Consider the following 27,524-nt stretch of genomic DNA (forward strand, 5'->3'; position numbering starts at 1 on the left):
TTAGCAGTGAACTCAATTTTGCTTGCTAGTGCTAAAGTTGTTCTTTATTTCCTCTGTTGCCTATACTAAAACACACTGAACAGCTGTTCAAATAACTTTTGAACTAAGCTAAACGTAACAAAAGCAGTCAAACTTTGAGAAATACTTGTTTGCTATATTAATACAGACCACTGCCAGCCACATGGACAGTGTCTCCACATCACTAATGTGCTTTAGAAATTCTTCTGTATTCTTCTGTAGCTGAGATACCTACCCTTTTTCTTGTAACACAGAATACATGGTATTCAAGTAAATAATGACACACTTTCTTTGAATAAATTTTCAGTCTAATTCAAGCCCAGTGAGAAGTAATGATAAGGCATGATAAACAGGCATGCAGGGATGACAATTCCAACACTAGCACTCTGAATGCGAATTTATACTGATTCCTTACTATGCTCAAACTGCGCTTTTAACAATATACACCCACAACAAATGATACCATTTACACATGCATTCTCTTCTAATAGAATGGACAAGTAGGACATGACTTATAAAATCAAGTAGAAAATAACTGTATATAATGATTATAGTTTAGTATGACTGAAGAAGCACTCTTATTCCAAGCTTTTATATTTTGCACTTACTATAATCTGACAATCTTATCCTTTTAACTAATATTTTATTGAAAAATAATATTTCATTTTGTTGGAAAGTAAATTTCTGGAAAATATTTTTTTCTTGTATTGGTGTGATTTTTAGTGACTGTAATATCCTGTAAAAATGAATTCCAAAACCACAGACGAGTGAACCTACTTAATTTTCAGTATGGCAAACTACAACTCCAATGAGCCTAAAGGACACAGCCAAAAATAGAAAGTTAGATAAGACCTACTCCAAGGTCACTTGAGCTCAGTCCACTGACTCTAATGAAGATAAAAAGAACAGCACTTTAAATTTGATCTTGTGTTCAACAAAAAATGGATGCAGTGTAACAGAGCAACAAGCTCTAACAATCCTGTATTCATCAGTTGGGTCATTACATGTTTCCCACACTTAAATTCTTCATAACTACACTTTTATTCATAAACACATAAACCATCATATTATACAGCTGTCTGACTAAGTAGTCCAATCTCTCCTATAAGTTAGTTCAACAAGGTGCAACCCATTCCCTACGGTACATTTCTCAGCCATCAGTGAACACATTATCAACTCATTATTAATTGACAGCAACCTCTCTCACATATATAACATTCACCATTTTTGTCCCCTCTATTCTACCTAACCAAATTATAAAGAATGATTTTAATACTTCAATTGCACGATAAGCATATGTGCCAACAAACTAGGTAAGCATACAGGCTTATGCAGTCCATACAATCAATGGACTCTAGAGAGCTACCAGATAATTAGCCAGTAGGACTCAATTCACAGAATGACAGCACAGCTAACGTTGGACAGAAACTCTGGAGACCACCTAGCCGTGCTCAAAGGAGAGTTAGCTAACAGCAAGTGCCCAGGGCTTTGTCCAGTTGTGCTTAAATTATCTCCAAGGGAGAGAGATGCATATGGAGAATCCACAACCTCTCTGAGTACTTGCTTCTTTTTTTCAATGCCCACTGCCTTACCACAGGAGTGTAGGCTATCTGGACTTGGATAAATCAGACATCCACAAAAAATTAGATTATTCATTATCAGTCTTTATCACTGGAATTGTTTAAGAACACAGACCACGTGATCTTGCACTGCCCTTTTCGGCTCTCTGGAAATCTATTTAGCATTTTACGTTAATTTAGAAGAGATATACTTACAGCATGTGCTCCCTGTATTGTTCTTACAAGGTTGATTCCTTTCCATACATAAATATCACCATTCAATGCACCGGAATACGTCACTTCATCTCTTGCACAAGCTAGGCACAATATAGTTTGAAGATCACCAGTTTTGCCAAAAACACCACGTTTTGGTGTCAGTGAATTGCCACACAAGCTCCAGAACTGCAAGACAAAGCCATTCAGAGAGACAGATGTTTGCTAATCTCCTATACTTTAACATGTTCATTTGAGAGAGAAGTACTTTACCTCCTCATTACGTACATTTGCCTATGTACTTTTCCTACTTTTCACTGCTTAACTTTAACCAAAGCAAACAGGGTCAATGCTTATGTTGTTGTCTTAGATGTAACTGCACAAATTAAATAAATAGGAAGGTAACATATTAAAAAAAATTCTTTAATAATTCCTTAGTAATTCCTTAGTAGCAATTTATTTGAAATTTCTATTTAACTTGATTTTGTGAGGTGATGACGGAATAATGAAGATGAAGAATAAATAATTACAGATATAAAAAAATAACACGAAGAAGGAACAATTTAAGAAAAACAGACATCATCAGTAAAAATCTCTTTCCTGATCCAAATGCCTCTAAATCATTAGGGCTCAGATTTTTATTTAAAGAAGTACTATCAATTATTTTCAAAATACACCTCTCCCTCCCACCTGCAAAAAAGAGCTTTTCTTATCTACATAGATGGATTTTGACATGACAAAGCCCCTTTAAATATACTAACTCTCAGCTGGCAAATACTAGCTTACTATCATCATAGTGTTGCTTTTAGATCTTGAAACAGAAAAAAGTAATTATTAATTCAGTTCACGGAGACTTGATTGATTTAATAAACACTATGCTCAAAGGTATATGCAATCTAGCCAACCATTAATATATACTAATCTCAATTTCATGGTATAAAAATAAGAAAATCAACATTATTTTCGTTCTCACCATAGGAACCTACAGTTAAGAGCAATGCAGAACTTTGAAGCTGCCATCTACTGCTGTTACATGGTAACACAGTCATCAGTGCATGCTATAAGAGACTGACTTTCTTTAGGAAATGTATCTGATGACAGTCAAGCATTCATAATCTTACTGACACAAGTATGGAAAAGAAGCTTTTTTCCTGCACGACAATTGGAACACACATCAAATAAAGTAAGAGAGTTTCTATGAAATACTCTGCTTGAAAAATATACAGAACACCACTTTACAAATCCTGTTAACAGGCAAAGAGCATTGAAAACAACAAAAGTAGCAACAGCTACTTTTACAGAGAAAAAAGAATAAAAAGAAAGATAAAGAATTTTTCCTCTCTCTTTCCACTGTATTTTCACATTTTCTGAAAGTCTGAGAAATGACTGTTAAACATGTTTCAGCTCTGCAGTGTAACAATTCATTAATTGTTTAAATTGGAAATTTGAGTACCTGGACTCACTGTAAGCATGTGTTCTTTGCCTTACACTGCTTGGGATTTCAAACAGTATTTTAGAGGACCTAAATTCTAAATTACAACACAATCATCACGTAATGACAAATCTCATACTCTACTTTTATCTTTTATTCTACTTTTTTGTCTGCCTGACCATGAGCAGGAATGGTCAGTTTTCCACTGTATATTTTGTAAAATGTCTAGTGTAGTCATGTGCGATACATGATAGCAATCCCTGAGCAGTAGATTCCTCTTAGATATATACTGCTGTTAGATTCCATTTTTGCCTTATTTTACAAAGTGTAAGTATTTCATGAAGTAAGATTCATTTCATTACCTTGATGTGTTTTACACCACAGCTGACGAGTTTGTTTGGCTGGTACAAATCCCAAGAAATATCAAATATCTGCATTAAAAATAAAAATAATAAAGCAGCAGACCACAAGAATGTCAGCAGAGATGGTCTTTTTAGCACAGGACAGTGAAAACAGTAAAAACCTTGTACCAAATCAACAGATAATCTAAAATGCTTTAAATAGAATGACTTCTTCATCTCTTCATTCAACAATGAAGTTGCACGTTTTTTTCTATTTTCTATTTCCCCCCCCATGAAAAGAAACAACAAAAAGATTAATTTATGAAAATCTAAGAGACTAGAAAAATCTAAGAGATTACCTTCAGTTTGACTTTTCATATTGGGATTTGTGTCTATAAAGTGCCTTACTTTCACACTTCCCATGCACGCTCACAGTCTCAACAAAGTATTCACAAAATAAATAAGCTACATATTTTATTTACATTTATTTATTATACACAGAATAACGGTTGGAAAAGACCTCTGAGATAATCTAGTCCAATATCTTAATCCAAATCCAAACTTCATGTAATTTCATTGACACTCAAATTATTGAGCTGTACTTACTCTGTCTGTATGACCAGGAGCCATTGATAACAATTTTCCTTTTCTCCAGTCCCAAACACAAACTGTGTTTTTTGAATCCAAACCAACTGAGACCAACCGCTAAAAGTAACCAAAATAAATAAATAAAGATAACTCAGTGCATTAATTAAGGCTAGAGTCATCACCAAGTTGAATAAGAAACAATATCTTCACTTTGATACAGAAAAAAATTAAAGATATACCATCTCATTCAAAAGCTTTGTCTGATCAGTTACTTTTCCAAGAAATTATAGAAAAACAAAAGCTTAAGAACTACACCTTGCAGCCTGGATCATCTTCAGCTCTAAGAACACTTTGCACAGATCTCTTGACACACATCACTGACCATATTAGTTTACAGCCCAATTCTACTACACTTGTTAGTCAAGTTACTTTTTTCTCTAAAATCTTTTTGTTGAGAGTTTGTAACAGTACTGAAGACGATACAAAATGAACCTTGGTGATTCCGGTTATTGTTTTTATTTTTAAAGGAACTGAAATCTTTTTCTTCAGTTTATTCAGGTACTGTGACATCTTGATAAAAAGATAAAATCTTAGCAAATCTTTTGGACAAGTTTTTCTCAAGCAAATACTTACGCCCAAAAGAAATTTAATTTCAATTTTTTTATGCAGATCATAAAATTGAGTTTGTAACAAGCAAAAACAAACAACAAAAAGAAAAACTTTTACAAAAACAGAAAGCTATTTCCAATAACATTATTTCTTTAGTATCAGTAAGGCTCCAAAATCATGGGAATAAAAAGAAAGAAAAGAAAACTTTAAATACAAGCGATCTTCAAGCTCCTTAGTTATTAATGCAAACTTCAATTTTTCAGATACTCTGAAGTCCATCTTTTCAATTCTATCTTTAAAAATGTTTTTGAAAGGAACATCAGTTTCAGTTCCAGCTATCCTTCTATAAAGGTCAATTCCAGCCCAACTGCACAAGAAGCATGAAAGTAAACTAGCTCTGTAATTGATATTCATCAATCCCCTGCAAAATCTGATGATTGTCCTACATTGGCTGATAGTTTTATTTTTCAAAAAGAGTGATCAAATGGTGCTTCCAGTTCTAGAAAATCTTGCTACCAGCCAGTACTCCTCCACAATGGAGAGCACAGCTGAGAATCAAAATACTTGTGATCTTGCAGAAGAATTTATTGTAGAGAAAGCTGAACTTATCTCTACACTACAGAAATTGAAGAGCAACCATGGTTTTAACTGAGACAGTTGCATCAGTGTTAGACAGCTAATGAAGAATGCCTTCCTAAGACATCCAGACAAGATGGAGTGGAGTGTCTACACTGTCCAACAAAAGTATAAAAACTAGACAACTTCTGTCCATCTACTCATTTTTGGCAACTGGTGATGTCCAGTATTGTGACAGTGAGCATTTAAGACTGGTAACAGGAATCATGTTTTAAATGTGATTCATCAGTATATTACAATTGCTACAAATGCTTATGTTGTGATTTCAGTACCTTTCTGTGTATCATTCCACTAAATCAAAATATCATACAGGGTCCAATATATAAAATAATTAAACTTGCTATCAACAGTAAATGCTACTTGTGAGGAGTATCTAGAAGAACCTCATCGCAGAGAACTGCTCTCTGACAATTCTAGATTTAAAAGGACAGTTAAGATGTAAACAAACTTATTTTTCATATGGAAATGTTTCCACAGGGAGACAATTCTGGAGATGCAGATCTCAAAAAGAGCTCTAACCAGCTTCCAAATGCCAGAAAAAAGGTGATCATATGGAAACACTGAGAAAAGCAGACAGTCTAAATTCTGACAATTTATGGCTTTAAACATAAAAATCAGTTTTCAGTGCACCCAGAACAGATCACAGATCTACACTCAAATTTCCCCTGTGTACATAGGGAATACATGATTGAATTCTAAGAAAGGGTTAGGGAACATCAACAAAACAATCTAGTACTAAACTTTTGATCTCAAATTATTAACAATGCTCAAGTTAGAAAGTGACAACTTCACACCGACAAGAATAACAAAGAGAAAAGACATCAATGTCAACCAGAAACATTGTTGTAGAAAGACACTGATCTAGAAAGCTGTAAATAGTGAGAAATAAAAATGATAAAACCTGTAGATCACTCTGAAAAAAACTCAAAGCTTCCCTATAATAATTTCAATATGTTTTTATAGAAAAAAAATTACAACTAGGTTTCCCTCTATGTTCAGTAGAGCACCACCTGTTGTCATCTTAATAAGGATAGGCACTGGTCTCTCCAACAACAACAGAGCTCTCATAGATGCAGTTTCTTAGAGTGTTTGGAAAAAAAACAAAAATTACATACCTGACCATCTAAATCAAAAGCCAAGCAAGCTATACCATGCGTGTGAACGTCCTTCAGAACAGATACAGTTTGCACAGTGTACGAGTCCCATACGCAGATATATGGTTCCTTTCCAACTTGACCTGTTGCCACCAACACACGTTCAGGATGCAAAGCAAGGCTGCCAATAAAAAAAAATAAAAAATATTTCTGCATAAAATTTCTACATTTGCCTAGTTGGTTGCATTAATATTTTTCCATAAAAATGATTTCACAATATTTTTCCATTAGTAATAATAGATACTAAATAATTTTGTTCCAGATGCCACAATTTATTAGTTAATTTATTGGACTTTATTAAAGTCCATGGCACCACCTTTTTTCAATTGGATCCTTCAAGGATTTCTCCAATTAAACTAATTGCAGAAGTTACTAATCTTCTGCTCTAAAATTTTCATGTTATTAAATTCAGTCAGATTTTCATATACTAAAAAGTACCTCTTTTCCCTTTCACCACCTTTCTTAATAATTGAAAACACAAAGGAAAAGACAAAAAAGTTAGCATTACTCTGTCAACACATCTATCATCAATGGAGAAATATGCATACCTAGAACTATTCAATACTGCGTACTCTTTGATTTTTTTTTTATTTTTTTAACAGGAGAAGATTGAATAGAATTCTTAAGATACTTTTCAAATGATTGTGCACCAAAGTCAAATCTGAAACTAGATGTTATGACCAGAATAAACTTCAGGTGACTAAGCTGAAACAGAACAGTCGGAAATAGCTCATTTTGAATAACTGTTAACTTTTCATATTGCCAACAGTGCAGAGAATTTGTTTAAGGTTCAGAATCTTCCCAAGTCTACACAGCATCCTCATAACTGTGTTGTCAAATGAGGGATCATGAAAGCATGATAGTCAGCAAGATCGTTTTGCATTTTGCTTATGAAAGCAGGCTGCAGGGGAGGATGTGACATCTGTTGATTTATATTTCATTTTTTAAAAGTAAGAACATACTTCAATAGAAAATCATCTGCACTACTAGATGAGATTCTACACAGTCTAGACAGAGCAGGCCAAAGTGAGCTGAAAAATATCCTACATTAGTCAGGAAGATATACTTCCTGACTAATGTAAGTCAGCTATTTAAATTGGTTAAAAATATTTCCTCCCCTACTGACTAATCAGAGAACATTTCTTGGAGACCACTAGAGAGAATCACTCAAAACATATGTTTTTATTTTCTCAAAATTACATGTAAAAGAGAAAGGTTAAGTACATTGCTAAAGTAAGTATGATCTTACATCTGAACTTTTATTTTGATAAATGAATTTCAAAGGGTGTAGGCAAGGGAAGCCTATATATGTATCAGAAATAGCCAGGATAAGAGTTTATAAGGAAATGATCAGAAGGCTGAATTCTGAAGACATGTACATTTCCTGTGCATAAACAGACCAAGAGACAACAGTGTTAGAAGCCTCTTAATATTCATGAGGTCACACTGCCCCACGCACTATTCTTTTGTATTTTTTCTATTTTAATATAGCATTCTGGATAGTTGCCACTGCTCAAAAAATTCCACAAGCACAACACTAAGAGACAGGAACCCTTCAATCTTCAGAGTTCCCACAAAAGGTGGAAAGACTGTAGACTCTGAAACATTTCTTCCTACTAGCTATTCTGCATTATCCTCAGTACTAGGACCAGGGAACCAACATTTCTCAATTTGCTTCTCTTCTAGTACACAGCTACTCCTCTTTGCTTCCTTCTTTATTTGATAAAGCAACTTCATAATTAAAAAGCAATGCAGAAAGGAACGGGCAAGCAAAACTTATCACATTTCACTTCAATTCTGCCACCTAATCCTGATCAACACCTGCACAACTCCCAGAACACACTCAGGCAGATGGTGCATATGTGGGGAAATAGAAAGAGCATCTGGAGGGCGAGAAAATGTTGCATATGAAATGATCTAATTTTTCCAAAGACACCAAGAAGAGGGCGAGAATAAGACCAGATGGACAATAAAGAAATTTGAGAGGGGATAGAAGTGAAGACTAAGTAAGAAAAAAAAGAGAGAAACTAAGAGAATAAAAATACAGTAGTCTTATGACTGATTCATGAAACCTGACGTCAGGACTTTTCAACCCTATACTTAGCACTGCTATTAACACATCATGCAAGTGAATCACTGGAACACAAATACTAGAAGGGATGATCAGACTGGGGTCCCCATTCCACAACTGCAATTTTGATAGAACCTCTTTGTTCAAAAAACACTCAAGAGTCGCTCTGAGTACAGACACACATGCACAAACAGCCCTATGTAGAGTTCTGGATCTGAAATTCAGAGTTCTGATCAAAGCATAGAGATTAGACCTGAGTTTAAAGAGATCTCAAGGTCCTTACCATTTCTTTTTTTGGATTATGAGTGATTGAACAATCCTTGCAGACATAGCAATAAATACCAAATATATCATACCTTGGCATAGCCTCGCAATGAATTGCATTGATGCAATTAACAAATTCAGGAACATTCATTATTAAGAATTAATAATTAATTAAGAATTAATATTAAAAATTGCTAATCAACAAATTGTTTACAACTTATTACTCCAGAAAGAAAAAATATAGGTAGAACAGGTAAGGCATAAATATAAACCTCTGCTACCTAATGACTATTTCACTCATGGATATGATGTAGTTAACAGGAAAAAGCAATGAGCAAGTTCTCTGTGGATATCCCCAGTGGAGATCTCCAAGACACCTCTACAGAGGTGCCCAATTACACCACTCCTGCTACTGAAGTAGTTGTTTTCTATTCATCAGACAGCCCTCAAGAAAAGGCAGAAAACTTCTTGGGTTTGGCTCTTAAGACAGCTGCCAAAGCTGCGGGTGTAGGTTCAACAGACTTCAGTACCTTGACTTCTCACAAAGGATTTTCTTGGGGATTTTTTTGTTTCTCTTCTCTCCCTCAGAGGTGTAGGAGAATGCTTAGTGCAAATGAGAAGCTCTGCAATCAAAAGGAAAGAAGTCACATTCCTTTTACCATCTTGATAACAAAAGCTGAGATAACCTCTCCAGGTTAAACTGCGACTTGCATCTTGCCTACACAGATAAACTGTAAAAGTCTGCCTGATATCTTCCGCTTTCATACAGGGATGACTAAGCTGATGAATATCACTGCTTGTCCAAAAAAAGAAACAAATATTCTGAACAAAGTAAGTTATTCAGGCCTTCCTGCTTATCTCTGGCCTTTCTGACTTGGATTTTCCAGAACAGACATTAGTGTCAACACAGTATTCAATCAAACTATCCTAAGGAGAATGTTAAAAAGTCAAATGCAATCATGAAATAAAGCAGGAATCAGGCTAACAAACTGCTTACTCAAATAAATTTTGAAATTCATTTTAACATTTGATACATCCAAGAAGAGCTAAGAAGTAGAAAATCCAAAATGTGCCTGTCACTGTTGTTATACATCCAAATAGCCAGATCTGTTGAGAACAGTGATGCCTGCTACAACAGAGTTCCACTGATATATCTGACTGACGTCAGAGATATTTTCTAGATCATTTTCTAGATAGATATTCAAAGCACACTGAAGTACAGTTTTAAAAGTATAGTGAAGATACACATCAATGCACTCAAGCTCCTCTTTTACAGTTTAAACAAAAGGTCATTTCTCACCTCAGCACTCCCCACCGTTTTTAGCAGATCCATACATTGTATAATACTAACATTAGATCAAAGTGTTAATTATTAATGACAAAGTCTTGAAGAAACGTATAGAATCTCGATACTATGCCTGTCTGGGATGACAGCAAAGACATAGATGTGACCCTTCAGTGTGTATGAGGTTTGTAGAGGCAAAGGATCTTGAAGGAGAATAATCCCCAACAACTTTATTATAAAACAAATCAAGATTTTTTCCTCTTCTCTTGTTTCATGCTGGGCATTAGCAAGCATTGATTAATACAGACAAGCCGCAGACAAGGATACAATATTAAAGATGATGTTTCCTTAGCAACAATATTGCATGAAAATCCAAGAGTATATTCACATGACTACATCTAAGCTTCAAAAAACTAGGGCACCAGTAGAAAAGAATGCTGCAGTAAAATAACAGCATCTCAGATATCTATTAAAGAAAAGTTAATTTCAAGTGTGAAATTGTTTCTACAAGTAAATAGAGAAAAATATTTTCATCATACATTTCAAGACCTTTTACATAGAGTTGTGGATATTCTCTTAATAGCTGCCACTTACCCACATTTCCCCAGAAAGTATGACAGGAGAAACTACAAATCATTTATGTCATACTGCTGAAGTCATTATAGCAGGAATAGATGTAAGCAGCAAACGTTTGTCATCAAAGTTGATAGAGATCAAATCTGGTCAGGACTATTTCCCATAAGAAAAACAACTGTGAAGCATCATTCCTAGGTCTGTTACATATTTGTTATCAGAGCACCAGCAGTGTCATAAATAGCTTTTAGAAGATTCCTTAAATTGTACAAGCATACAGCTTCAAAATAAGAGTCTGTACTGAGGACAGGAATACAAAGCAGATGGAAAGACTAAAACTGTATACTGATTATTCCCAGCTGCAAAAAGTAGTACAGAAAAGCATCTATTTCATAGGAAGTGCTCATCCCACACTGATGCTGGGTTGCCATTTATAGGCTCAACTAAATATTAATACACTTTGTGGTGGAACCAACAATACATTTCCTTTATCTAAAGGCTTGTTTATAAGCCACTTATGAAATCTGACAAAAACCTTTAGCTCTTTATCTGCTCCAAAACACAGCGGAAAAGAACAAAAAGACAAGATGATCTTCGGAGAGTTAGACAATGAGTGTAGTAACACTGATGCAAAGTTTCCAAGCAAAAAGATACGAAAACTGACGAAAAAGATTCTTAGAACTAACTGCCAGTTCCTGCAGATGCCTGCAGGCATTACTCCCATTACACTGCTACAGAAAATAAAGCCACCTCTTCTGGAATTTGCCACCTCTACATCTCACTTCATGTCCATAAACACAAAATGAGCCAGGGCATCACTTAAAGTTGGGAGAACACTTAAAATGAATTAGTTATATGAACTAATCCATCTGGGAAAGAGCCCAGAATGCTCTGAAGAAAGTACTTGAAATTCTCATTTTGCTTTCTGTCTTGTTAGCCACTTAAACAACAGCACAGATACACAACAGTTAAGCAGTTATCTAAAACAAACAAAAAGACAACAAGAATCGGAAGCATAAAGGAACAGGAAAGCATGGGTAAATGCAATACTGAAAGAATTCCAAGGTCAATGTGCATTTGATAGACAATAAAAACTGTTGCATATCTGGACTCACTAACATCATTACTGAAAAATACTACAAAAGAGAAGACAGATAAGCAGCATTCATGAGAAATACTTTCAGGACAATGCAAGCATTCTGCTCTACAATTATGTTTATCTCAAGCCTAATGATGCAGTTGTGTATTCCCAATAAGGTAATAAAGTACACCAATTATCAAAAGCACATGTTGTAACCTGCAAACATAAAATCATAGTTATTTATAAATGAACTTAGCACTGAATAATGTTTCATAGGTTATTCATTTTTATGTCATTAATTTCTATGTTGGAAAAAGCAGCAATGGATAGTGTTAAGTAAAAAAGAAACATGTAAATAAAAATGCATCTAAAAGTGCAACCTTGATCTAAAAACAAACACAAAAAAACCCACATCAAATATTTACCGTTCTTCAGTTTTTTTAATGTTATTTCTTTAAGTATTGTATAAGAAAAATTTAACTTAAAATGTCATGTTCACCACCAGAAATCCCCAGGCAATCTCGAGATGCTGTCAGATGCCTTGTCTCTACCTATGATAAAGCACCATTCACCTTGCTTGCTCTTGTGGAGGGATTATAAGCAGGGAACAAGGATTAACACAGTTCTAAATGTCAGGAGCAGGTTCATAGAGTTGTCAGCTAACCAAAACAGAATTAATCCACTCCTTCGGCTTGCATCCTGCCTTGTTAAAATGGAGACATACAGGGGTATGTGTGTATATGCATCATGTTTGCCCACGTCTACACCACAGTGATATTGTCATTTATTTATTATTAAAATGTTACCCTAGAATTCAGAAAATTGAAGGGGTGCTATTTTTATAATATTAGATCCAAACAGATTTAGTCACAAAAATGTACCATATAAATAAAGCAAAGCTAAGTAGTACAATTTCTTTTCTGCCTAGTCTTTTAAAGCATCATTGTAAGACTGTGCACCATATCCACAAGCTTCATTCTCCAATTCCAGTAAAGAAATAACACAATACTCAATCTGGACTATATTCAATCATGAGCTGGACATGAGAGCACAATGACTTTACGAGAACTATGGGCACTATCTCAAAACTACATTTTAGCCTCACTGTTAGGTCTGGTCCTTTGCTTCAATTTTGTTTGTCATTTTTTCGTTTAATTACTCACCTGAATTGAACTTTTTATTGACATATGCTTGCATGTCACATATCTAATTCAATACACCCTTGTATAAAGACCAGGAAAGTTCAAATTGCAATCTATCCTATTCCACAGTAATAGTGGAAATACTTCCCTGAATATAACCTGTCATAGATCTGGCTAAACCACCAGCAGAAGTATCACTTGTGGTACCTATGAAGTCAATCATTTTGTTTAAAATGACATTATTCTCTCCAAAATTTGAGCACTTATCTCTTTAGACATGTCCCTCCTGTTTCTACGGGGCCAGAGAAAATCTCAAGTAAGTCTGCCAATTTGAAATAAAGTTTAAATATTGTTCACAGAAGAAATACAGAGCAGTCTATGTTTGTTGTGTAGTGAATGCCATCACCAACCAAGTTATCTTCACTGAGATGTATTTAGGCAAATTCAATGCTGTAAACATCAGCTTTGTACATACCTAGCAAACACAGGTGTATAGTACACTAGCAAACTGACTAATCCTCTCTAATTAATATTGCTCATGAATTAACCAATGCTTTCTTCATTTGTCTTAACTATTCCATCAGTATTGCTTCAGAGCAAATAAACCTCTTCCCACCCATTCAAATCCTGGTTCAGTATTCTTTTTTTTTCTTACACTATGATTTCCAAATGTTATCACAACAATAATATAAAGGGTGTATAAAAATTATCCAAGTTGCCTATAAAAGGAAAGTTTATTCAACACTTTTAAAAAATAACATTTTAAAACTCCTCAAACTATCTGGCAAAGATGACTGCATGAATATTTAAGCAATATAAACTTGGACGTCATTGTTAGGATAGGAGTTAAAGCAGCACATTTCTTGACCGAAATGTGTGCAAGTATGTTTATAAAGTAAAAGAATCAGACCATCTGGGTATACAGATACAGACCTTTACCCATCCTGCCTGCAGACCAATAGCTACTATAACTAAGAATTCCCATGAAAATGTTGGAAGATCAAGCACAGACATGAAATTCAGGAAAACTGGCTGGAAGGATTGTCCTCTGAGTCTTCTGAAATATTATCTGTATACTCAGCACTTTGATAGGAGGTTGGGTATCAGGCACCATCTTACAGACCCTATTTGAATGAAAAGGAGTCTACCAGGAAGACTTTCAACAGCTTTGAGGACTTCCAATGAACAGACAGTCTTTTTCAGCTGGCCAAGGAAAGTCACTCACAGATCTGAAATTTCTGTGAAGATTTAATAACACAGGTATTCTTAGCAGCTAAAATACCAAAGGGAAAAAAAAAGACTTTTCTAACAGAAATGGTCAAAGATTTTGCCTTAAATGTAGCAGAGAAACAGAATGTCATCTATCAGAAAAACAACAGAAGTATCAGGATGTGGTCCTCGAAAAACCTCTTTTCTTCAAGTTTACAAGCAGATGTCTTAAGTCTGATTTTCTCAAAGCAGATATGGGCTACTAACAAATACCACAATTTGTCCTATCCCTTACTAATACTGAAATCACTTTTGCTATTTTCATGATCAAACAGTAAATTGAAGCAGAAAGATAAAAGCTTGAAATGAAAGTAAAGGTAGTCAACACTAAAGAAGTTCCAAGAATTTATTATCAGATAGTACAAATTGGAATTCTTGGTGATTTCTATCTTCTGCAATATGTGACCAATGGATTTAATAAAACCTAGTCTAAAAATTCAGTCTTTGGCTACAAATTGTTATGGAGATCTTGCTTCTGATTCTGAGCTTCTTGGTGTAAATCAAGCAATTCAATCTAAAGAGACACTACCCTTCAAAATACTTGTAGTAGCTGCAACAATACTACAAACAGTAACACTGGAAAGTTTTTTTTAGCCACTAGAGTAACCAGAGGAATCTGAGATCTAACATAAGGAAGTTTCACGTACCTGTAACAGAAGTTACACACACCTGCAACATTCCATCATTTCCCTAATGCTCCAAAGGAAATTCAGTCTAGAGCAGATGCATTCATAACAGAATCTCACTGTGTTGAAAATCTTGACTGTATTCAATTTGAAGAGAATTTGATAGGATCTATCTTGAGCATTCATCTCTATTATTAAGATATCCTGGGGAACTTTTTCACTTTGCCACATAAATTAGAAGAAAATTAAAATTATAAAGTTCCTTCAATTTACTTCAAGTGCTAAGAGGTATTTTATTTACCACATGAAAGTAGCAAAATCAACAGATTATTTCAAGTCAAATAACTACTGTATGAGTGAAAAAATCACTGATATTACTGTAACAGCATTATAAATCTATATGTAGCTTACGAAAAGATTTCTAAATTACAACTAAGCATGTGATTGATCCTTAACAATACAGACTAGACGGCCTTGCCATTCTTCTGAGCAGTACCTTACTTAATTTCCTCGATACCAGATAAAAGTGCTGTATTAAATAAAAAGCTTAATCCTGTGAGTGATATCGTAATAATATCAAAAATCAAGTAAACTGTATTTTGAATTAAAAAAACAACAAAAGCAAACATTGAAATGCTACATAATGAAAAACTAAGTTCTCCACACTCAACTGCAAAACTAGATTTTATTTTCTATGGTTTTGGGATATTATATAATTGTTACTTTTTTGTTTCAAGCTACGTATACTTTAAAAAAAAAAGCAACACAAGTTATTGTAATAATCACAATAAAATCTAAACTCTGTGATGAAAAAAAAAAAGAACTCAACTTTTAAAGCTGAAGCTTATTTCACTGTCTTAACTGAAGCTTTAAGCTTTGAATAAAACCCACTTTACTTCAGACTATTCCCTCAGAAGAATTATTTTATTCAAACACATTAAGCTGCTGTCTGTCACCATGTACACACATGTAAACACAATAATAAGAGAACTTGATAATGCCTTTATGAAATCAGCCAGGTACATAATCTACTTTCCAATCTATATTAAGAGGATAACTAAGAAATTAAATATTCAAAAAGTAGGTAAGCAGAAATATAATCGCTTCAATTGCAGTTTGGAAAAATGAAGAAAAAAAAATTGGGCAGAGCTCAAAATTTCTGCATCCAATTTTTAAACACTGCTAATGATCAAATGTTACTAAGCTTTTAGTTTTCTATTCTTCCATGACATGCAGTCCTAGAGCCTGCCTAAATTTCTTTTCTGTTGTTGCTTCAGTTCTGAAAGAAATAGCCAACTACCAATTCAAGAAAAGAATTTCCTACACCAAGATGTTTCCTCATTTAAGAATTGACCTGATCTGACCCTGCCTGTGAGTGCTGACAGAATCAGATCAGAAGGTGATGTGACTGCTGGCTATGAAAAGCACGATGCATGAAGACAGGCTTGCAAGCCTGTAGTTCCTTACTGTGTAGATCTACTTTAATCAACTTCTGGTATCCTTTAGATGTTCATTTTTGGCTGGATTTTTTTTTTTTTTATATTTGTATTTATGCAGTTTTAACTAGAAAAAGTAAAGTTTTTTTAATGATAGGCAGGCAAATTCTAGTCCCATTCAAAAATGAACAGTAAATGCTTTATTCTGCACTTCCAAAATACTTTCAATACATCAGATTAATACACGCAACTGATACTTAAAAAAATAAATGCACAAAGCTCTTAGCAAAAACAAACAAGCAAACGACTTGTACCAAAGGTTCAACAATTACCACTTCACACAACATCTGCTACTCTGGTACAGCCCATGCATTCTCACACAGATCTAGAACTACTCAGAAAACTTGTTTTTCTCAAGAAAAAAAAAAAAAAAAAACCAACAGAGATCATTCTCTCTTCTCCCTCTCCTTCAATTGTTTAAGATATGAACACAAAACTTCCCTCCAGAGTTACACACAGCTGATAGTCTGAGCACACTTAATACAAGCAGCTGGATAGAGCTTAACCTGGGTCTTCAGCACGAAATGAAGCGGTCATCAGAGTGGCTATCTTACTTACTGTCATGGCAATCACGTCTGCTCTAAGAAGTACCATTCTGACTGATAAGACAGTCAAAAGATACTCAAGCAAGAAGCTCACAGAAGAACTGATTAGTATAATTATGACATAGTTTAAGTCCCATTAAGTCAGGAGCTCTTTTATGGAGGGAAATAAATTTATTATGCCCTTGAAGAATATCTGGAGATGACAAAGTAAGTGTGGATGAATTTCCCCTTAGGATGAACAGAAAAAGCATGGCACCATATAAGCTTAAGAATAAGCTAAGAAAAAGGCTTGATATTTAAGGTGAGAATATAAACTTCCTGGGAAGAAAAAAAAAAACAAACAGTCCCTCAAAAGACTGTATTCAAAAGGGAAAATGCCATATTAACAAAGCAGTGCACTGCCTTTGTGAATTAACCTATTTAAGCAATTTGAGTTGCTGTGATGGAATTGCATGCATTACATGATTTTACCAGTTCATTGCATTCCAGGTGCAGCTGAGTAGAATCAAAGTATCACCTCTCCTTGCCTGCTGGCAATGCTTTGCCTAACGCAGCCAAGTATAACGTTAGGCTTCTTAGCAGCAAGAGCACTTTGCTGACTTACTTATGTTCAAACTTGGCGTCCATCAGGAATCCCAGCTCCTTTTTATGCAAAGCTGCTTTACAGCCAATCAGCCCCAAGCACACATTGGTGCACAGAGCTATTCCCACCGTGGCCTTTCTTTGGCATTTCAGAACAAGACTGGGTTACCGAGACTATCCTCAATTATGTACACATTTCATAGGTCTCCTGTAATATAAGCAACATTTTGAGGTGTTTTTGTGTGAAAAACATTTCAGATTTGAGGCATAACTGCAATATGGATTTTACTCCTGTTTTCTTTCAGCAGTGTTATTTGAGGAACCAAAGAGGGATGACTGGGCTACGATTGCTGAAATAACTTGGGTGTTTGCATTTCCACAAATAAGTATATAAACAACAGGCTTCCCTTCTAAAAAGTTAGATGTGGATTGTTTACAGTTCAGTGGTATCCAAAGGATTTTTCACCAGAACAAGCTAAAGCATGTTTTTCCTCTATCACATTAGTAATGCAAAAGAAAAGGTCGCAGATGTAATGGGTTATTAGAAAACATCTTCTGATGTGGCAACTGTGGCAATTCATTCAATTAGACTCCCTGGTGTGTGAAAAAACAAAGCTAATTGTGAAATTTATAGCAAAAATTCATAATCTTCTGCCAAAACAAATGACAGACTTCCATATGATAAAATTTTGTAGCCATACATCTTTTTCACTGTTTAACATTTATGCATAATTGTCATCTTGAGCTAGATCCATTATACACTACTCATTCTAAGCAAAAACAAGACAATAAAGCTGACCATAAAAATGCCCTAACTTTAAATTATTTGAATTTGTAACTGATGTTTTTAAGAACTAGGATGGATCTTGCAGATCAAACTACTGGAGGATTGGAAATGAAGGAAATAGAATAACTTCTTACTATGTTATTCCCTCTACTAGCAGTTATCCCTGTCCATGGCAGAGGTGTTAGAACTAGATGATCTTTACAGATCCTTCCAACCCAAACCATTATATGAGTTTGTGACACATTGTTATGAAACCTCCTGTTTGTCTCTTTTTCATAGAAAGCAAATTTTCTTTTTTCTTAGGGTTTTCTCATGATATGCATCAAATGAGAATGGAGCAAACAGAGGCAGAATGACAGGGTAAAAAGAAGTGGTGGGAATATTCAGCATTTTCAGAAAAATCCAATAGGTATTTATCAAGAGCATTAACAAAAAGAGGATGAGAAAAAGACCAGAGGCATTATTCAGAAGTAAACATGACTAATCATTGCACCACTGAATTTCTGTCTACAATCTACTACTGAGATCTATGAAGGAAGCCTGGACTTGCCTCTGGGAGAGCATTTAGTGGTAGCAGATTCAAAAAAGCTGCTGACAAGAGTCTATCAACTTCTTAGATACTGACGTTTCGACAAACTTTGATAGTGCAACAGTTGGTAGAAAAAAATCTCCTTCAAACTGGGTTGGTGGGCAGTACTAACACCAGGGAGCAGACATGATTGCAGTGCTTTTGATTTCCGCAACTGCAGAAATGCTGATGCTAGAAAGAAAAAAAAGCACATTATTCTGCCTGGTATACAAGAGGAACATCACAGAATTGCAAACAGGATAATCTCTTGTAGAGTGAGCCAAATTCTGACATATAAGAAGATGACAGAGTGCCCAGATAAAGTGCCCAGAAAGACCACATTTCAGAGCGGATGAAGTTTTGTTTACTTCTTGTTCTCTGGGAAACAGAGTCCAAAACAATTCATACATAGTTCACAGCAACAGAAATAAGCACTGGTATGATCTCAGGATTTGGTTTTCCTTTTAACTAGAACCCTCGATTTCAGATAAAAAGTTGGCTCCTAGTAAAATTCCAATACTCCAAAAAAGTCACGGGGCAGTAAATAAAAATTTAAAAATAAATAAAGGAATAAAGGAAAAACCAATCTATATGTTCGCTTGGAGCATGCAAGTTGCACTGATAAATAGCAAAGGCCAATAGACAGACATGTAAAAAGGTGGGTGAGTCCAGAATTTTGAGTATTTGTAACTTCCCTCAGAGGAAGTACAGAAAAACACTTTAGCAGTCTCAGAAAAACAAGGAGCCTCAACATGAGCTTCAGTTTACATTATGCCCCACAGACGCACCTTCTGAAATCTTTATATAGATCAGGATTGAATATGATCTCTCTACAGTCTTTCAGATAAGACAATCTCATGCATCTCTAAGCAACTAAAATTATGAAAAAAGAACAAATAAAAGACCTAATGTGAAGTTATCAAGACATTGTTTCTCTCTCCTCAACTGTGAAGCACTCAAAAATATAACTCATAATCTACTTTCGCAATTTATTAAATCCTACACTTTGAATCAGTACCCTTGCAGTGATAATTCACATTTTTACCAAATGAGCATCTCCTACATACAAACAGCCCAGGTTGGATCTCATCTTCTGCAAACACAATGGACATTCACCAAGTTATGCAGCTGGCATCAGACAACACTACTGTGTTAAGTTAGCTGAGATTTCATCTACATCTATCCCCCTCACATAAAATGCCTTCAAAAGCAAAAAAACAAACAAACAAAAAACAACCTAATTTGACAGCATTCCCAAAAGTACTTCCACAGCTAAGTGGCATTTTACACAAGCACCCATATACAGAGAGGATCTCAACTGAAAAAAAAAATGCACTGATGCACAAAAAAAGCGATAGAATTACGAGTAAAAACACGATATTCTCCATCCTCCAAAACAGTGGGTTGATTTCTGGAAAGTAATTCACAGAAGAGATTAAAAAATAAAACCATAATAAAAAAATTACCAGAAAGCAAGATAGGTCCCTTTAGAAAGAGATTAAAGCTGAATAACTGAAATTGTTCAATAGTTAAAAAAAAAAAAGCCTACTGGAACAAAACCAAAAGACCAATAGAAGAGACCCTAAGTGACCCTAACTACTCTCTTCTAAACAAAGGATCATTCAATACAACTAAGATACAAAATACTGAACTCTCCTCTTTTCAGTACTCACAGTTACACTGAGGCTTGGGGTGGAATTGTGATTAAAATTGAGGTAAGACTGGAAATAAATTTAACATTTAATTGTGTTTAAAAAAAAATCTTACAGTGAATTTATATTTTTTTGTCTAATAAAAAGATGTAAAACTCCTCAGCAGACAAAAGCCAAAGTAACTGCTAGTGCTAGAAAGAAAATTCTCAACCGGAAAATATTCTTTATCTGTCCATTCATCCAATACTACTGTCTATTATTAAAGATAAAGAGCTGGCCTCTGACTTAAGAATTCCAATTCCTCTCTTCCTGACTGCTACTTAAAATTAAAATGTCATTCAAAGCATGCTAATGATGCAGAAGTTTTCATAATGAGAAGTACTAATAATATCACCATGTAGCATGCAACCTATACTGCTTAGTCTTGTACTGCTTCTAACTACAGAGCTGTGCTCTGTATTTTGATTCTTTAAATACATAAGTTTTTCAGGTATCACACCTGCTTTCACAAATGAGATTCCATGCAAAAAGACAATCAGTCCTGTAGCTGCTTTTCCTGAACTATCACAAACGTCTCAGCATTCAGGAGGTACTTGCTGAACAAGTTTAAACACAATACATTAATTTTTTTTGATACAAAATAACTCAATTTAAAGAATACTAATTACTGCATTATATAATCCCACTTTTGCCCCTCGTTTTCTCACACTTTTTTAAATTAATGCTTTAATTTTCTATGATTTTCTTTTTTTTTTAATTGAGAATCTGTTTTGGTATCCAAGTTTAGTCAAGAAAAACATTTGATGATTACAATTGGCACCATGCTGCTTTTCAAAAAAGATAGAAGTGAAATACCAATCAATGCAAGTCTAATCTTACCATTAGAAACAGCCACATGGCTCTAAACAGAGAATGTTTCCTTAAGCATACTAACACTTATACTTAAGAAACATGCAAAATTCTAACTGTGTAAAGTTGAAATGCTTCAAAATATTAAATATTATTTTCTCTCAACATTAGTACAAGTCAAAGCAGGAGTAACTCCAGCATGCCAGATCACGCTTCCATTCCATAAAAAGAAACCTCATAAAGTCATTGTTGTTATTCTTACGGGATGCTCTGCTGAAACAGTTACACAGAAGCAGTCATGGATACACAGCATTAAAACGTTCACTATTTCATACTGTAGCCAGTAATCAGCCACTGCTTCCTTAGCTGGACAGTAAGTTGTAGATCTGTATTTCCTCCAGCACAACATAAGAAGCGGATAAGGCACCATTAAAGAAATACCTCCTACTGGTTGCAGGTGAGAATGCTAAAGCATTAAAAGACATAACAGTGATTCAAACTTCTGATTCAATACTCAACATTTCAAGCAGAGCAATTTACGACGGTACACCGTCTAATTTTTTCATTAGATTTTCAGCACCATGGACAAATACACTACAGGCAGGACAGCCTTGAAAGAGGCGCTCAGAGCCACGTTTAAAAGTCTTGAAAGCTTTTCATGCAGATTTAACTACAGAAAAAAAGTGGCCGTTACAGCCAAGTTTTCCAGTGCAGATAAAGCAATGGATGAAAGACACAACGTGTGCTCTGCTCTCTGCACTCCTTACCTGTTACTCATGAGTAACACATACAGAAGACATAAATCGGAGCACTAACTATCAAAAAACACCCAAATGTGCTCTAAATGACAAAACTGGTTGCAGCTCTTACCCAAAAAAGAAAAGCCATGATATGGGAATTTAAAATCCATCCGCAATGACACCTACTGGAGAGGGCTGATGACTCAGACTCACATCTGCCCTTCACACTCCTCACGCTCTCTCACCGATCTCACAGCACCACCAAGCACACAAAAGCACCCCTGGGCGAAAGCACACTTAAGAAACAGCAGCAGCGGATTTCCTCTCCAACATTAGCTTTCAGTTACATATTTTTATGAACTTCAGCACACTGTAACTCTGACTGCAAGAGAATTCCCGATCTGTACAAGCCTCGATTCTGCAGGGAAGGCTGCTCTCTCTCTCGAGATTACCCCAAAAGTTGCACGAGTTGCAGGCAGGCCGCTAATCCCGCAGGCATCCACCGCCTGCCAGCAGCGAGCCAGCGGTCCGCTGCCGCAGATTAACCTCCCCCACAGCGCGCGGCGGGGAGCGCACGAGGCTTCCGCTTCTCCTCCCGCCGGCACCCAGAGGGGCCCTCCCGACGCCCGGGGGCCCGCACAACTTTTGGTCCGGCTCCGGGACGCAGCAAGGCACGACCCGGGTCCGCGAGCCGCCGCCGGGCCGTGCCCGCCGAGCGCCGGGGCAGCGCCTCGCCGCGCCGCCCGTCCTTCAGCCGCCTCCATCCGCGCCCCGACGGACGCGGGAAGAGACGGGCGAGGGAGGACGCGCGGAGCCACGGGGCAGCCCGAGGATGGGGCCGGCGCCCGCGGCGGCGGTACCTGATGATGTCGTCCTGGTGCCCCAGGTAGAATTTCTGCCGGTGCTCCCGGGGGCTGTAGACCACGCCGACCCCAGCCACGAAGTAGACGATCTCCTTGGCGGCCGTGTAGTAGAGGTTGTTGCGGCACTGGTGACCCCGGTAACCGTAGACCCACTCCAGCCGCAGGTGGCAGCTCGGCGCGCTCCGGTCAGCCATGTCCTCCCGCCCCCGCCACCCAGGTACGGCTCTCTCCCGCCGGAGACCCCGTGGGAAGGGGGAGACGGCTCGGTCGGCCGCCCCCTCCTCTCGGCTCGCCGTCCGCCGCGCTAATCCCTGCCCGCCGACATGAATGCCCGCCGCCGCCGCTCTCCGCCGCCGCCGCCTCACAGAGGGCGCCGCCGACCGAGCCCGCCTCGCCGCCTCGCGCCGCCAGACATGGCTGCACTGAGACACCGCCCGGGACGCGGAGCGAGGGCGCGGCGCGTCGCCGCTCCGGCCCCCCCCCTTCCCCGCGTCCCGGCCTGCGCCTGCGCCGTAGGCAGCGCCGTCAGGCGGCCGGGCGGCCTGCGCGCCAGGAGGCGGGAGTAGGTGCGCAGAGTTGCGGGGAAGCGGCGGAGGTGGCGCGCTGAGCGGCTACCAGGGCGAAGGGAAGGAAACGACTCGCTATCGCACCTTCTTGGCTCACGTTTTTGCTGAGCTGTTACGTCCAGCTTTTCGTCTCTGTTGGCTGGGCTCTGTCTTCCCCCACTCCCCAACTGGATTTTGGCTTTTCACTGCTGTCCTGAAAGTTCTAGCGCCTTGCTTTCCCTGCAAACCCACCGACCCCCAGCTCTCACCAGTCGCCTCACATTGTCACTGCTTGCACCGCACGGTGCCTGAGTCTCATCCAAGAAGAAAAGGTCAACTGTAATTTTTAATGACTGGTAATTAACCCCACTGTCTGCATCACGTACCTCACAACAGTTATTCCCTCATCTGTGCCTTAATTTCCTCATCTATGCAATAAGAGCACACTCACCCGCAGATCCCAAAGCCACCAGAAAGTTGCTATTTTTTTAGAATCATAGATTCGTTTGAGTTGGAAGTGACACTTAGAGGCCATCTAGTTCAATTCCCCTGCAATGCACAGGGACACCACTACATCAGGTTGCTCAGAGCCTTGTCCAGACTGACCTTGAACATCTCCAGGGATGTGGAATCCACCATATCTCTGGGCAATCTGAGCCTCATCACTCTTACCATAAATATGTATATATATATATTCCTTATATCCAATCTTTCACACAGAAAGTTATCATTTCCCTACATTACAGATGGGAGTGACTGCTCTGTGTTGGAGAAGACATCCATATAGGGGAGCCTCTCACCATATCCAAAATTTTGGTTCAAAGAACATGCTCTTTCTTCACATTGGAGACATTCTTCTGTGCTCCTCTATTTCTATTTTAATCAATGGAAGTTTTTTTTTTTCCTTTTAAACCTTTCCTGAGAATTTAATATTCCTTTAGTTGTTTTTAAAAGGCATGTAAGAATATGCATTTAAGCATTCCAGACACTTAGCTTTATGTCAACATGTTCTCACAGTCTAGAACACCAAGAGACAGTATTTATCTCAAGCACTGACAATAAGGATTATGACACCAGGATCAGATGCAGCTTTCAGTCCCACATGTTCACTGAAGTCAACACAAAGCAAGTAACAGAAGTCTGCAGAGAGATTCATGCAGCCTGACTCAAGTATACAGACAAGGAAACTCCCCTTTTGATGAAAAATTTAATTTTTTTTTTTTTTTGGAAAGAGAGAAAAAAATCATGACAAAACGTCCTATATATTCACCAACAGATAAAGCAAATGTTACATCCATGAAAGACAAAAGCATTCCTGCTCCCTTCTATTTTCATCCTAGACAGACAGAGCACCTTGGAATGTGTGTAACCCACTTCTCAGAATTCCCCAGCATGGGGGACTGGTCAGAGAAACAGGCTGGAAATATTAGCACATTTTAGAAGCACAAAATATATTCTTTCTAATTTGATATTAACTCTGCATGGCTGTTCTCTGTTGCTATCTCAGGCGTCATGATGGGAAAAGTAGTTAAAAAAATCCATAATGACTTTATTCTTTTATTTTATGGAAAATAAATGAGCCTTCTTTCAAAATAATAATAATAATAATAATTCTGGATCTCTTGAGTTCAATACTAATTTGTGTGGTATTAATTTAGTGGAACTAAAATTGTAATCTTTATGTCTTATTCATAATTCAAATTGGAACGAGATTATTTCATTATGTAGTGAAAGTGAAAAGACTGTTTTCAGCCACACATTCAAAAAACACTGTTACTGACTAAAACTGACAAGAGAAAATAGTGATGAGGAAGAAACTTTAATATGCAATGACATTGGCTACTAACTGTAAGTTTTGGGTCCTATTTGCTCTGACTACTAGAACACAAAAGTGAAGTTGGAAAAAATATGCTTATGCAATGCAAGGGAGCAACTGCATGTCAACACCACATAAACAGCCAATATTTCCATTTGATTATTCCAGAATTGACTACTGTCTCTCAGATAAGGAAATGCCTGAGAGAAAATTCCAAGAGAAAAACTATTTGTAAGCATAGTTAGCCAACTTACACCTACACATAAGGGGTGCAAGGGAAATTTTATGCATTTGGCACCTGTTTTTGCCAGGAACATCACAACTTCTTCTTCTCCCATACCTTGCCTACTACTCCCACTCACCTCTGACACACACAGCTCCTCCGGCATCTACCAGCCAGCCACCTTTCACCAGCACAGCAGTCTCAGGAACGAGCATCCTCTATCAGCGCTGTGCTCTTTACATCACACGTGTCCCGCAGGCCTCTGTCACTCTGTCTCTGCAGCTATGCACTCTCGGCCACCCACGGGCACGCTCAGGGCCCGGCACGGAGCTGTCCGTGGTGCTGAGCTCGACGTCTGGGTTCCTAAGCGGCCTGGTCGTACTGAGGGAACACACGAGTTTAGAGGTGATAGGCTGGGATATGAGCAAGCTTTCAGGTAACTGAGATATTTGATGCGCTTCCCAAAGAATTGTTGTTTTGATTTTTTTTGTTTTTTGCTTTTTTTTTTTAATAAGGGAAACAAAGTGCTTTGCCTCAGCTGCCTATGACAGGTTTTATATCTTTTCTATGATGTCAGATGAATCACTGCAAATTAAGTTTTGTTAGCATACAGTGACACAAGTGCATTACTTCTCTAAATAAAATCAAATAAGTGACATTTTAATGTCTCAAAACACATAATTATAACATGCACTTCCTAGTATACTGTAAATATATTTACTAAATGCATCTTGTTCCACTAAATGGAACAAGGCTTAAAGGAGTAATTTCTTAAACAAATGCTCTTGGAACAGCTAATTCCAGAGTACAAGATGAGGGATTATTCTCTGTTAAGCCCTAAGTAATACAGAGTAGCTGGTTCAAGCAGTAATTATAAAATATGAGACAGATGAGCAACAGTGACAACATTAATTTCAACATCCTTGCGGATACAATGGTCTCAGTCTGTTATGGGAACACAACGTCTGAAAATAAGATTTATCAAAACTAAGTAACCTATTTAAGAGAGAAAGTGCTTAAGGACTGTCAGGAGATCCACCTGCTACCATTTAATAGCTCTGAGGCATAAGCTAAACAAAAGCCTGTTTACTACTAGATAAAAGTAAGAAGGCAAAAAAACAAGCAAACAAACAAAAAAAAAACAGCATGGCGAAGTTTGAAACATTAGCTAACTCCTTCAGAAAATGAAAAAACTGATAAGAATATATATCACATCAGCCAATACATAAGATGCAAGTTGTTATGGAATTCTGAAGGACTAAGCTTTTAGTCCTTTAACAAAAGACGTAAAATTGTTATTATTATTTTTTTTTTTAACTAGAAGCAGGAACACTTGAAAATGATTGGAAGGTCTACATCATCATCAAGAAGAAAATCAACCAATTAAGAATATGAAAATGGTGCAGAAAAACAGTTACTGATTTCTTCACCCCTCTCCTCAACACAGAAAATTCTAGGAAATACAGGCTGGGAGTAAATAAAAGAAAAAGTCACAGATGGAGATGTTAGGTCAAGGTGCTGCAAAATAAAGAGCAGCAAGTCATGAATGCATTATGTTGTATCTTGAAAAAATTCAATATGTTTTAGCTGACATGCTCTGATCAGCTCCTTAAAACCTTTAAAATGTCTTATGTTGAAGCAGTATCTAACATTGTTACTGTTTTATAAGCAGGTTCTATAAACTTGGTAACTGTAAATCTACATGCTTTCTTTTGGTACTGATTGACACAACAGATACAAGGGTTGGAATGTAAAGAGAACAATTACACATGTATGAAAGTAAGTATTATTTACATTATTTTTTCTTGCTTCTGCAATGATAAATTGCACTTTGATAATCATAGAAATTTTGTTCATTTAGTAAACATTCATTCTGGGCACTGGAAGAAATAAGCATCCCATTGAGAAGACAATGAGCATGTAATTATCACAATACAGATATCAATCAGAGCTTCAGAGCTTCATTATGGATTTATTCACAGAACTTTGATTTAGAA

General features: G+C 36.9%; 1 protein-coding gene across 7 annotated transcripts in view; it reads right to left on the reverse strand.

The window, feature by feature from the left end:
- Positions 1–27,524, reverse strand: part of EML5 (EMAP like 5) — a 103,194-nt gene that overhangs the window by 69,700 nt on the left and 5,970 nt on the right. For 6 of the 7 annotated variants that reach the window (XM_048949818.1, XM_048949819.1, XM_048949817.1 and 3 more), the window contains exons 1-5: positions 22,941–23,322; positions 6,512–6,671; positions 4,170–4,268; positions 3,585–3,653; positions 1,794–1,979 (exon numbers count right to left, since the gene is read on the reverse strand). In XM_048949818.1, coding sequence (XP_048805775.1) covers positions 1,794–1,979; positions 3,585–3,653; positions 4,170–4,268; positions 6,512–6,671; positions 22,941–23,137 — 711 coding nt within the window. In that variant the 5' untranslated portion in view covers positions 23,138–23,322. Of the gene's footprint in view, positions 1–1,793; positions 1,980–3,584; positions 3,654–4,169; positions 4,269–6,511; positions 6,672–22,940; positions 23,323–27,524 lie in introns of those variants that run through there. The other variant, XM_048949820.1, reaches the window with a different exon arrangement.

This window comes from Lagopus muta, chromosome 6, assembly GCF_023343835.1.
Source record: "Lagopus muta isolate bLagMut1 chromosome 6, bLagMut1 primary, whole genome shotgun sequence".
In the NCBI taxonomy this organism is placed as follows: domain Eukaryota; kingdom Metazoa; phylum Chordata; class Aves; order Galliformes; family Phasianidae; genus Lagopus; species Lagopus muta.